Here is a 13,091-nt window from a genome sequence, read left to right on the forward strand (position 1 = left end):
TATGCCTGCAAACTTCTGGGGACTTCATGGACTACCAAAAAATAAAATGGAAAGCCCTGAAATGGCTGGAAGTCCACTTCTCATTCTGAAAATTTGGTATTTTTGATGTTAAACAGTACTGTCTTGAAATCAACTTAAAAGATAAGTTGTTGCATCTGGACACTTCTGGAAGCAACAGTTCACCTTTTTTGGGCATTCTGGAAGTGCTGCAGGCCACAAAAACATCCTTGGGGGCTACATGTGCCCCCAGGTCCCACTTTGCCTAGTACTGAGATAAGCCTGTGAGTGTGTCCTTTCTCTAGACCACACTATTGTCAGCCACTCCTTGTTTGTGTTGACTTTCATTGTCCTTGCTGGGAAGGAGTGGTAGGTGACCGTCACCCTGGCGCTAAACTCTGGATGGAACAGGGAAGGTGAAGATATTTTAAGAAGAGGCCACAAAAGATGCTTGTTTCCTGTCGCCACAATCAGACACTGTGCCAAGGAAAGGTGGCAGAATGGGACAATGGCAGCAGCGGAGGAGGAGAGCTAGAAATAGGAATAAGGAAGTGGGGAAATGCTGGCCTGACGTCAATAGGTTGCACAGAGACAGAAGGGTACAGCTTCTGGGTCAAAAAGCATCCGGGGCAGCGCAATCCTGTGAAATTAGTAACCGTTCTTAGAGGTTTTTAACCCTTGGAAAAGGGACAAGCACACTTGCACCAGGAAGATAACACTTTCACACAGGCAGTTCTCAAAAGCAGCAACACCCTTTTTTGTATGTTATTCATCAGTTCTGCAGCACTTTTAATGTACAAAATACTTTACAGTCCTTTGGTTTGTTCACCATTACAGCAAGCCTATAGCATCAGGTTCTCGTTCCCATATTATAAATGGAAGAATTGATGCAGAGGCAGCTACAGATCAGTCCTAATTTCTATTGCCCCAGTTTACTATATTCCAAATGTACGTTTCTTCAGAAATAGGCAAATAAAAGAAAGTCTCTCCCATAAAATATTATTATTTTTAACTGATGGTAGGTTGAGTAAAACTGCTAATTTTCCTTCCTTAGAACACATCTCTCTAGTCACCAATAATTCTCAATACAATTGATTCCCGCTATTTATGTCAGTCTTAAATTTACATCATAAATTTAGGAACACAATCCGGATGTAAAAGACCTGCCAGTATTTGTCAAACTCTCCCTGCCCCTTCAAACAGCATCAGTTATGAAGGAGGTACTGGAGCTCATTCCTTCACCCATCCATTTTCTGTATTACAGATCACACAAGCCCTCAAACCGTTGATACAATGCTGGCAACAAAAACTGGGTCCAAAAGACACTTGGGAGTATAGATTTCCCTCTTCTTTCAGCTTAGTTTAAGAAAACAGCACATTTTTATTAGCATTAAACTAGCCTGGCTTTGCAACAAAAGGAAATTCCAGACATTCTTCCCCCTGACGCCTTGCTATTCTGGGAATGTGGCAATGAATGGCTGTTTACTCTTCCTTTGTGGGGAGGAAGTCGGAGGCTTATCCAAGACTGAGATTTCCCTAAAGGTCTCACAGGCGTCATCCGTGCCTTGGCCCAGAATAACTCCCCAATGCATGTGATCCTGCACAGTAAGTGGAATTTAAAAGAGAACTGAAGGCAAGTTTCTTCATTTAATCCAAGATACATCATCCTTTCACCTATCCAGAGATGGAGGAGGAAAAGGGGCACAGCAACTGTGAAGTAACAAAGGCTTTAGAGAAATACTGTATATACTCAACTAGTAAGTCGCCCTCATGTATAAGTCGAGGGCAGGTTTTGGGGCCAACATTATGGATTTTGATAAGACCCATAAGTTGAGTGTAAAACCTAGGTGCGTGTAACAATGGGTATAAAGGATGAAGCAAAGGAAAATGATGCCAAAGAACTTAGAAAATTCTATCAGGCATGACTGTTTGTGTTAATCCTAAAGGCCGAATGGATGAGAAAGTAGACCGGGTTGGTGCTTCTTTTAGGTGTTCCCAGGATGGACTAAGCTCTTGCTTTTCCACCGCTCTACTCACAGAAGTGGATGGTTGCTTTTTTGTATATATGAGTTAAAGTACAGTACTTACATTGATGGATGGATAAGTCGACCCAGGTTTTTTGGATCAATTTTTGGACTAAAATCTGTACTTATACATGAGTATATACAGTAGGCTCCTTGGAGCTGGGAGATTTTTACTACTGTACAATCCTGAAAATATGTAACCACTGGCATAGTGTACCACATGATTCCATCCAGAATCTACTGCCTCTCCTTCTATGTACAAAACGTCATCTAGTCCAGCACCTTCATTTAAGCACCTACAGGGCACAAAGGCAACACTCCTTTTCCTGTTTATCTCTTCACACATGGAGTTAGTATTAAGTGGCTAACTGCCTTTGAACCTGGAAGCTCCATGAAGATGGCACTCTTCTCATAGCTGCTGTTACTGTCTTTTTAAAAACCAGTCCAAACTTCTATTAAGGCCACAGCTGTAAATAACTTTGGGAAATGATGGTCATTTGTTGGGGCTGGAGCCATCTGGTGCCTTTGGTTGCAGCAGTACTGCCTTTCCACACAGACCCTCCCGAACACCACCTGCAGGCACGATATAGACCTTGCCATCAGCTGCCCGCTTTGGGCTGAAGTCTGTTAGTTGGGCATTGCTCTCTTGTACCCGAGTGTAGTTCCATAGCTGATAGCGGCAGCTCTTACCCTGCTTGGACAGCAAATATGTCTCAGCCACCGCGTCTAGTGGGAAGATTGAAACACAGGGGCTGGCATGGAAGAGTCCAGAGATCTCTGTGTCTTCCTGGCAGGGAGGCATCTGGGAACCACTCTTCAGACCAAGTAGAGCTCCTGTGGAAGGAGGAAGAGAGACACAGATCCCTGTTTAACCTGAAAGCAGTTAACAGCTTTTATTTAAAACGAATAATTAATACCATCCTTTGATGGATTGTTAGAGCTGAGTAACACATTTCTGTCCATTTTCCTCAACTGGAAGGCCTTAGTCCAGAGTTTTTCCTAAGAGGGTCCTAAACCTTGCAAATAACTTTTAAAAAAACCTTTTAAAATACTTTCACTTCATATTCACAGAGAATGGTATTTGATGCATATGCTTATAAGCTTGATGTGACAGGAAGACCTCGTCTCCAACACAGGAAATGGTCTTGCAGACTGTAGAGGAAAGCTCTTGGCAGACTTTGCCCACGAGTGTACATTACTGAACACAGTGCACAAGTTTCACAGGTGCAACTATGCTATAGCTCTCCTCTCTCCACACGTAGGCTCACCGTTTTGCTGCAACAGCTAGTTCAAAGAAGCATCAGCTATATCCCTGTAACCAAATGTAGACTGATCACATCACTTGCCAAGATCCTCTGGGGTGTTTGGATGCTCTCATGGTGTCATCGTCCTATTCCTGGATATGGGAACATAGCCAGACACTTCCTCAATCCTGCCTGCTCTCTGCCAACTATTAAATGGTTACAGAGAGGGAGCTGTCACAGCAAAAAATTAAATCCAAAGTAGGGTGGGTTGTTGCAGGAGGAGAAGGAAGAAGTTCTAACCTCTTCAAGGAGCCAAAAAAGAGGGGGGGGGGGGGGGAGACAAACATATCTTGGCCTTAATGCTTGTGTATGTCATGAACAGGATGCTAGCCCAGACCAAGGGAGCTATCTAAGCCTCCAACTTGGGAGCCATTTGCCCCCTTGTGGACAAGTTTTCTTAGCTGGAGGACTAATTTTACTTCTCCCTAGTATCATAGAACCATAAGAATTGAAAGGTACTCAAGGGCTTGTACAACCTCTAGTACAATCTCTTGCCATGTAGGAACACACAGCTAAAGCACTCCTGAGAAATGGCCGTCTCATCTCTGTTTAAAGACCTCCAATGAAGGAAAGCCCACCAGTTGGCTGGGGAAAAGAGGGAACAGCCAGGTTGAGAGCCAGCTCCACTAGTCCCCTTCTCCCTTTGAGGGACATAATGGCAGAATCATATACCTGAAGCAATGGCCCAGTGAGCCTTGTAGCCGCTGCGGAAGCAGGGTTCATGGTTAGAGTCTTCATCGTAGCTGGGCCGGATGTTAAGGCCTGAACTAAGAGATTCTTGGTTAAGTAGAGATGGAAGAAAAGAAACTGCAGCTTCTGGCATTTGGGACCTCTTGAGAGATGCTGTTCTTCTACACACTGCCCTGATTGCTCACCAAAGAGGATGAGGATGCCTGACCATGTCAAGGAGAGGAATCCTGGGAAGCAGGGCCATAGAATCAGCATGCCAGACCTTTGACTACAACTCCACTATTTTTCTACTGCTTGGCTGTGACTCCTTCATAAATGGCAATTTATATTAATTAGTAATAACAAATTTACTGCAGTAAAATAGTAAGCCTTTCATCACCACCACATGAATCATCAGGCTACTTAGATAAACACAATATATGTATCAAATATATTTACTGTATAGCATAAAATACATGTATTTCATTACAACTGCTAAAAAAGCAACTGAAAAAGAACATGGACTCCTGCCAGTATGGGTTGGCGCATGGGATAAACCCAACTGTTGTGGACAACTCCAATTGCCATCCCAAGAAAGAAAGCTTTCCTAAATTCCTATTAAAGTAAATGTGCAATAAACTAAGCATTTAATATATATGTTAAAAGATGAAATGTAAAATTATACATTTATCATATGCTATTATAATAATTGCACCTGGAAGGATACGGTATCAGCACAGGGAAGCCAGCACTGAGATGCCGAAGGATCCTTTCATGGTTATGTCCCTCCAACCCTCCTGACAGCAGCTCTGCTTGGCAAGGAAAGACCTCCGTAGCTAGTTTGGCCATGTCAGCAGCTGAACCAGGGACAGGAAACAGAGAAAGGTGGCACAAGAGTGGTTACAAAATGGCCCATAGACAAGTTCCTACTTAATCCTAAGGGCATATAGAAGGTAAATGCCTTGTGTGTAAACAACTAGACCACAGGCCAAAGTGTATACACACACGTGTGTGTTTTTATTTCATGTATAAGTTACTTTTCTCTTTGGGAGTCAAGGCATCCCTCCAAAAGTCAACTAAAACCTAACAATAAATTTTAAACACTTAAAACCACCACATTAAAACAGTATAAAATCAATGAAATATGTACTTGTTAAAGGCCCCCACCTTGAAGCAATTACATGTGAAAAGATTACTTGATCAAAAAGGAGAGTTGAGAGAAAGCCAGCCTCATTTTCTATGGAAGAGATTGGGAGCAGTCACCGAAAAGACTCTCTCCCATGTCCTCACCAAAATTAGCCTGTGATGGAGGTGGGTTGAAGGCAAAGCTCTCCTCTGTGGATCTTAAGACTTTGATAGGAGAAGCATTGCCAAGCTTTGTCCTGGAGATCCAGGATGAGTACCATCTTGGTATGTTTGAAGGATGTATTTACTGTTCCTCCACAACTACCAACCTGAGAACATCTCCCCCTGCGCTGTATAGCCTCTTTCCAAAGCCATTTGCACAATTCTCTCCAAGGAAACCTCTTTGGGAAGAGAGAGCAGGGCGCCTGCCATCCATAGGGCCACCAGACCACACCTGCAGGAAGGAGAAAACCACGGAGGTTGCACAGCAATGCTGAAATCCAAAGCCTTGCATTTCAAGAACAGCTTCTGTAAGATGAGTCATTTATGGAAGTCAACATTATTTTATGCATACATTATATACTTCTGGTTATAAAGCCTCCAATGAAGAAGCTCCTTGTTACAGTCTTTTTATACTCATCAAGACCTTTTTTCCTTCTTGCAGGCTGTCTAGCTGGAAGTTGGGTTTTTTAAAATCAGCATTGGGAGGATGTTTTTGCATAACCTTTTCTGTAGTTGCCCACAAAGGATAAAAGATAAGATATACAGAGTTATGAATGTACTTTCTCCTCCCTGACCAGTATATGTCCCAATGAGCACATTCAGATCCTTTTGCTAAACTGAAGACTGCTCAAGGGGCTGCCATGAACAAGCTACATAGTCTTTTACCCTCACTTCCTCCGAGGGCTACTGAAAAGGTAACACATGGTTTTGTGCTCCCAAAAATATGACTGAGCTTGATGTGTGCCTTCAAGTCATTTTTAACTTATAGTGATCCTAAAGCAAACTTTTCAGAGGATTGTCTAGGCAAAATGTGTTCCAGAAGATGGGGCTGACATTATCTTCCTCTGAGGTTGAGAAAGTGGGACCTACCCAAAGTTACTCAGTAAGCTTTTGTAGCCCAGTGAGGATTCAAACCTTCATCTCCCAAAGTCATAGTGCAATACTCAGTCACTACACCACACTGGCTCTCAATGAGTAGGCCATTAAAATACATAGGCCCCATACAGACAGGCCAAAATAAAGCTGCTTCGGGTCACTTTGGAGGTATGCTGTTTAAATGATGCATGGGTCCTAAGAGTCCGGAAGTTGCACCAAAGCTGTGTTCCGATCCTTAGGACTGGATCATGGCTTTGGTGCGGCTTCTGGACTCTTAGTACGCATGCATCATTTAAACAGCGTACCTCCAAAGTGACCCGAAGCAGCTTTATTTTGGCCTGTCTGTATGGGGCCATAGATATCTCATATGTGAGCTTTTCTTTTGATTTTCCTCTACTGGGTGCAGAGTCTGGGTTGCATAGATTCTCATCTATTCAACAAGCTCCTAATGCACAGTTCTCCTTTACAGTAAAGATGAAAATTCAGTACTCACTGGGGACCCTCCTGGATTAAGGAAGGCACAGGGTTGTTGAAAAGGAGCCACTTTAAATGCTCACTGAAGCTGGAAGGCAAAGAGAGAGAACACAGTCCCTTAAGACTAGCCCAACATTAGCAGCACTTTCCTTCCTCTGCATAATTAACAAAGCTCTCATCTCCAAACTCTTGGGAGGAACGGCTCAGGAAACTATTTCAGCTGCAGTTGTCTCTGGAGGAGCAGTACTCTTTCTGAGAAAAGGAAGGCAAGTGGAAATGGAGATACAAGGAGACAAACTAGAACATCACCCAAAGGACGCACTGGGAGCCAACGCATTCTAGGGGAAGATAACACTTGTGCAATTAGCGTATTTAAACTGCAAGTGAAACTGTGGTTGCTAACAGCATCCTACGCACATCCTCATGTCACTGCCAAGCTAAAAACTGAAATGGAAAGTAAGGGATAAAGAGAGGCAGAACCCAGAAGTGCATGCAATTCCAAAAGCAGAGTCTGGAGTTACACAGGACTCCTCTGAACAGATCCAGTCCAACAGTCTATGAAAGCTTATGCTGCCAACTTCTTTCAAGTTAGTCTCAAAGGTGCTACAAGATCTCTGTACATGCCAACAAAAAAGTGCAGGATAAAAAAGAATTGAATAATTTTAACACCCCCCTCCCCCCCCATACAAACCCTTGGAAGGTATGTGAAAATCCTATGGCATTACAAGAGGTCCCCCAATGAGGACCAGAAGGAACCAAACACTGTTTTTGGCCTCCTGTGAGAGGATCCAACATGAACAGTTACATTGGCTCCACTGCCCAAAAATGCAGCTTTGCATTCTGATTTTCAATATATGACCCTGAAAAAAGATAATCTGTGTAGTTTCTATGAACAATATTAAATAGTGGCTGAAGCTTCTAGTCATATATATATATATATATACACACACACACACACATATCTATTTAAATTATAAACAGTATTTGTTAGTTATCTGTTAACGCCTTTCCCACGTCTAGGAAGCCTCTCATCAGGAAGGGTCGTTGTGCCCCATTATTTGCCTCCCTTTTTAAAGGACGGAACTCCATCCTTAGCCCATCAAAGAGGCTGTGGCTGCACTGGGCCTTGTGAAGGGTACCCTTGTGGGATGGCAGGTCCCAGAATCCCCCACCCAGCCTGTTTTCTCTTTGGATGTCTTCCATGCTCTTGGCCCAGAGTGGCTGGGGATCCATCCCACCTGGCTTGCCTCCGTCTCAGGAGCTCCCGAATCCCATCGTGGTCCCCAGGCTCCGTTTGTTCCAGGGCGGCCTTCAGGAGCAGGGACCCCTGTAGTCCCAGAGCCGGAGGCGGGGGAAGAGGAGGCGGAGGGGGCACCCCGGGGAAAGGGGGCAGCGTTGGTGGAGGCGGTGGGGCTGCTGTGCCCTCCGAGGCTTCAGACATGCCTTCCCCAGAGCATGGGCCGAGTGCAGCAGCAAGTGGGCCTGCAGGGGTCCAAGGGGGCTTGGGCTTCAGGGACCTCAAAAGGGTGGCCCTGGAGAAAGAGCAAAGGCCAAGTTCAAGGCTGGAGGCTGCAGGTCAAAGGTCAAAGGTCACCATTAGAGTGCAAAGCTGAAGGCTGCAGGTCAAAGGTCAAAACTAGACTTCAAGGCTGGAGGCTGCAGGTCAAAACAAAAGTTCAAGGATGTAGGTCAAAGGTCAAAACTAGAGTTCAAGATCAGAAGCTGCAGGAGAAAGGCCACACAGAGCAAAGTTGGTGAGGTCAAAGGTCACTTCCGGAAGCAGGTCAAAGAATGCAAGCCTTGAGTCAAAATGCCTCAAAAGCAGGCCCCTTTTCCGCGCAAGCGCAGTGCCTCCTTATTCACTTCTTCGAGGGTCGCCTTGACCAAATAGAGCCAATGCAATGCCGCCTCTGCTTTGATTGGTTCCTTATTCGGCGTTGGAAAAAGCTGTCCAATCGGAACAGCTCATACGGAAAAAAGCTCTAAGGCGAGGAGAGCATTCTGCCTGATGATTGGACAGCCACTGTTGGGGTGGGCGGGGAAAAGAGATATTTCAATCGCTCATTGGAGGAGAGGAGGGGCGAAGAGGCCGCTCATTGGTCCATCGGGCGCCCAATAGGCGCGCGCGTAAGAAAACAAAGAAAGCGGCTCGGTGATTGGTGGGAGGGAAGCCGGGGGGCGTGGTTTGGTTCTGGGCGCGTATTGTGGAAACGGTTGTGTTCAGGCTTGAGACGCGGCCTACGTAGAATCGGTAAGGAATCGCCCGGGAGAGGAGCCATCGGGAACGGAAGGGCGGCGGGAGCGGACGTTGGGGACGGAAACTTCCTTCCGGCGTTGCGATTTTTGTTGGGAACGACGGAATAAGTAAGTCCCGATAGGGACAAAAGAGGGCTATGACTACTGCCAGGGTTTTACATCCGGGTCTTTTCTTCCTCCTCTGCCCTGGTTATTTCCAACATCCGGGCACTTGGAAAGTTGCTCTCTTGGACTTTGCCCTTGTTGTGTGTCTCGATTGCATCCACACTGGAGAAATAACCCGGTTTGGCACCGCTTTAACTCTTTTTGGCTGAAGGCTATGGAATTCTGGGAGTTGGAGTTTGTTGTGGGGCCTAGAACAAATCTTGCTGAGAGAACCCCACGATGGGGGTCACTTTAAGGCAGTGGGCCCCGAATTTTGGTCCTCTTTTAGAGGTTGACGCCCAGAAGTCTTTGCCAGTTGGGAATCCTGGGAGCTGAAGTCCCAAGTGTCTGGAGGATCAATGCATTCAATGTATGTCCATTTCCTCCTTTTCTAGGTTCTGCTGTCGGTGGCGTTTTCAGCATGGCTGTCCCAGAGTCCAGGCCCAACCATACGATCTACATTAACAACCTCAATGAGAAGATCAAGAAAGATGGTAAGGGGGGCATTCTATCTAACTACAAACCCTAAAATGCAACAGGAGGCAGTCAGAGTAGTAAAAGTGCAATAGCAGTGCTTCAAGAGTATCGTGCAATCATCTTAGGATCATATAAGATGAACTAGTCCTTTGGCTTTTGAACCGACTGCTTCATTATAGGGGCTAATCTTAAAGGCTGCTTTCCCTCACCGTTTATGTTTCATTCTCTCCTAGAACTGAAGAAGTCCCTCTACGCCATTTTCTCCCAGTTTGGCCAGATCCTGGACATCCTGGTGTCCCACAGCATGAAGATGCGGGGCCAGGCCTTTGTCATCTTCAAGGAGGTCAGCAGTGCCACCAACGCCCTGCGCTCCATGCAAGGCTTCCCCTTTTACGACAAGCCCATGGTAAGTGCTGCTGCTCAGCGGAGGAAGAAGGCAATTGATTGGCCTTGGAAACGCACCGGGTGACTTTGGGAAGGTCACACACTCTCAGCCTCAGAGAACCCCATGCAAGGTTCACCTTAGGATTGCCATGAATCAGAAATAGCCTCTGGAGGGCTACATATTTCTTGTTCATGCTATAAAGTATTATTGAACTCAATTATTTAGCATGTTTATATCCTGTTCCATTATTCCTCAGTCATAAAGGCTTGCAGGGTGGCTTACAAATACACCTGTCCCTCCATATTCACGAGAGTTCAGGGCATGAGACCCCCGTAAATATGGGGGTCTCTAGGTCCTCCAGTGCAACTCTGTGGTCAACGTCCGACAGACACTGACCATAGAGTTGTGATGGAGGAGCTACAAATGCCTAGTAGAGTATTCTCTCTAGGAATCACTAGGTCTTTCAGTGTAACCTTTAGTTAAAGGTGACCATAGAGTTGCACTGGAGGACCTAGATATTCCTAGAGGGAACATAGTAATCAAATCCACAAACTTGGAAGGATGAGTGTAATTAACTTGACAGCCCCCTGCCCTTAGGCTTGCAATCTAAATAAGACAGAACATAAGGAATTGGGGATAATAATAATAATAATAATAATAATAATAATAATGGAATGGCAGTGGGGAGTGAATTAAGTCCATCAGGTGTTGGATTCGCTTTCCTCCCTCAGTGGCTCCCGCACTAGGAACATGAAGAGAAGGCCTGTCACTGGGGCCAAGGCATGATGGAAATGTGCTTGGCTGCTCCTTTCTCCCCTTCTGAGGCCAGCAGTGGCAGTTCAGCTTTTTGGGTTCTGGCAGTACTTATGGAGTGCATCACCCAATCCAAACATTTCTGTTTCCGTCGCCAGAGGATCCAGTATGCCAAAACAGACTCTGACATCATAGCCAAGATGAAAGGTACATATGTGGAGCGGGACCGCAAACGAGAGAAGCGAAAGCCCAAGGGTCAGGAGGCACCAGCTGTCAAAAAGCAGATCCCAGGAGCAGCAGCACCAGTGGCCCCTGCCGTCCAAGGCGCTGTACCTGTGAGTATCTGCCTGGGAAAGGGAGGGCAGGACTTTTGCATCTTCAGTTGCATAGGGCTCTGTCCCATCAAAGAAAACTTAATTTATACACATTCCATACAATCCCAGTATCCAAGACATACCCCGGTTAGTGAAATTCGCTGATAATGGCAAGCTGTATATTTCCTGTGGACGTTGACCATAGAGTTGTGTTATAGGACTTCCAGATTTATAGAGAGATGATTTTCCGAGATGTACGTAAGTGAAACCATAGTTAGCCGATATGGGGGTCATATTGCAGTGGAGGTTTCGGGCAGCTTTTTCCTGAGTTACTTCCAAATTTGGAGCAGGACACCCTGGACTGAAATTCAGCCACTCAGGAATGTGTGTGTATTTGTCTTTTCTTTTTGTCCAGGGCATGCCACCTATGAACCAAGCCCCACGCATGATGCATCACATGCCAGGCCAGCCCCCCTACATGCCTCCTCCGGGGATGATGCCCCCACCTGGGATGGCTCCAGGGTCCATGCCTCCTGGTGCGATGCCACCGCAGCAGATGCTACCTGGGCAGATGGCTCCAGCTCAGCCGGTAAGTCACAAGGTGCCAGGGGTTACAGGAGACTCTGCATGTATTTGTGGGGAAGAGAGAGAGAATTAATCAGACCAACTCAGTGAAAAAACTAAACTAAATTCTGTTGGTTTTACAAAGAGATCACTGTTGCATTTGCAAAATAGACCATGTCACTGGTTGAGCTCCATAGAAAAAGAGATACTGTGGTTGTGCCTTAGTAGGAGAGACCTGAACAAAGGTGGGAGGTCTTTGTAAACTAGGCTCATCCTATGGCCATGATTGTGACTGCTTCTTCTGTTCTCTTGCAGCTGTCAGAGAATCCTCCCAATCACATCTTGTTCCTCACCAACCTGCCTGAGGAGACCAACGAACTGATGCTATCCATGCTTTTCAACCAGTAAGTGGCTCTTTCCCCACTGCAATTATTGCTTTATGGGGATCCTTGGGGAGGAGTTTACTCAGTGCATGCAAGTTTGAGGTTTTCTGGTCTGACTTTTTGTGACTGGTGTTGCATGCAATAGATGGGGGTGAGCAAAAGTGCTGCCATGGTCCACATGTAAGCTTGACAGTCTAGTACTCTCGCCTTGAGTTTCTTACCTTTGCCCTCCTTCAGGTTCCCAGGCTTCAAGGAAGTGCGACTGGTGCCAGGCCGCCATGACATTGCCTTTGTAGAGTTTGATAATGAAGTGCAGGCTGGAGCTGCCCGGGACGCCCTCCAAGGTTTCAAGATCACACAGAACAACGCCATGAAGATCTCTTTTGCAAAGAAATGATGCCTCCCTTGGCCTTCTGTCCATGTAATACTTATCCCCTCTGTTCTAGTTAATGTTTGTAAAATAGTGGTGTTTGGTTGTTTGGGTTGTTTCTCCCATGTTCTGCTCTGTGAGGTAAGTGCAGAGGTGTGTGTGTGTGTGCATGTGAGTGAGTAAGACAGAACGTGTGTGTGTATTAAAGAGCCCAGTTGTAGGAAGATCCTGGTACAGACTGCTTGCTTGCAACTCCTGATGACAGAGAATCAGATGTGTGTCTGAGTGTGTCTGCACAGTTGGATTGACAGCAGCCGATTCTTTGTAAAAAGCATTGCACCCAGGGTCTGACGGCCGGACATTGCACCTGGAGCTTTTCTGTTTTGCAATAAAAAACATAGGTTTATTTTCTCTCTTTGAATGTGGTTCTTATTGACTGGCTAGAGGGAAGAAAACCAGTTTGTGTGGAATCATCCTAGCTAAAGAACCTGTCTAATTTTCCTGGGTCTATTAGGCCTCCATAACTTGAAAGAACCAAATACTCTCAGCCTTCCCTCCCTGATCATTTGGTGGCAATTCCCAATTTGCCATGAGCAGCCAACTGAACTAATCTCAGACGGGCAATAACAGGAATTCCTGTCATTTCCCCTGTTCTTGACTGGAATGCCACATTACATATTGAGGGATTGCCCCATCTGGATGTGAGGCAGTGGTAAATGCAAGAGGAATGAGGCTGCAGTTTGAGCTTAAAGCC

General features: G+C 45.7%; 2 protein-coding genes across 5 annotated transcripts; one reads left to right on the plus strand and one right to left on the minus strand.

Annotated features, from left to right (window-relative positions):
- Nucleotides 1–281: 281 nt before the first annotated feature.
- LOC149304497 (actin maturation protease-like) lies at nt 282–8,274 on the minus strand. Of its 2 annotated transcripts, XR_016271798.1 has the most exons (7): nt 7,930–8,274; nt 6,711–6,779; nt 5,449–5,573; nt 4,722–4,851; nt 3,998–4,068; nt 3,290–3,417; nt 2,786–2,855 (listed from the first exon to the last, which is right to left on the minus strand). XR_016271798.1 is itself a non-coding variant. In XM_089478152.1 (6 exons), the coding sequence occupies exons 1-6, from the start codon at nt 8,130–8,132 to the stop codon at nt 2,515–2,517; spliced, it is 939 nt and encodes a 312-aa protein (XP_089334278.1). In that variant the 5' UTR covers nt 8,133–8,274; the 3' UTR covers nt 282–2,514. The 2 variants fall into 2 exon arrangements, 1 of the variants encoding a protein (XP_089334278.1); XM_089478152.1 differs by lacking the exon at nt 3,290–3,417 and having other exon boundaries at nt 282–2,855.
- A 595-nt stretch (nt 8,275–8,869) lies between these two features.
- On the plus strand, nt 8,870–12,748 carry LOC149304498 (U1 small nuclear ribonucleoprotein A). 3 transcript variants are annotated; one of them, XM_089479011.1, is made up of 7 exons: nt 8,870–8,942; nt 9,487–9,585; nt 9,802–9,974; nt 10,865–11,041; nt 11,436–11,609; nt 11,900–11,988; nt 12,205–12,748. In XM_089479011.1, exons 2-7 carry the CDS (start codon nt 9,513–9,515, stop codon nt 12,362–12,364), a joined length of 846 nt encoding a protein of 281 aa, XP_089335137.1. In that variant the 5' UTR covers nt 8,870–8,942; nt 9,487–9,512; the 3' UTR covers nt 12,365–12,748. The 3 variants fall into 3 exon arrangements, with proteins under 3 accessions (XP_089335137.1, XP_089335135.1, XP_089335136.1); XM_089479009.1 differs by having other exon boundaries at nt 8,878–9,055; XM_089479010.1 differs by lacking the exon at nt 8,870–8,942 and adding an exon at nt 9,160–9,230.
- The last annotated feature ends 343 nt before the right edge of the window (nt 12,749–13,091 follow it).

Source organism: Sceloporus occidentalis, unplaced genomic scaffold, assembly GCF_023333645.1.
Source record: "Sceloporus occidentalis isolate IW3139 unplaced genomic scaffold, rSceOcc1.0.p SCAF_13, whole genome shotgun sequence".
NCBI classification, from domain to species: Eukaryota; Metazoa; Chordata; class Lepidosauria; order Squamata; family Phrynosomatidae; genus Sceloporus; species Sceloporus occidentalis.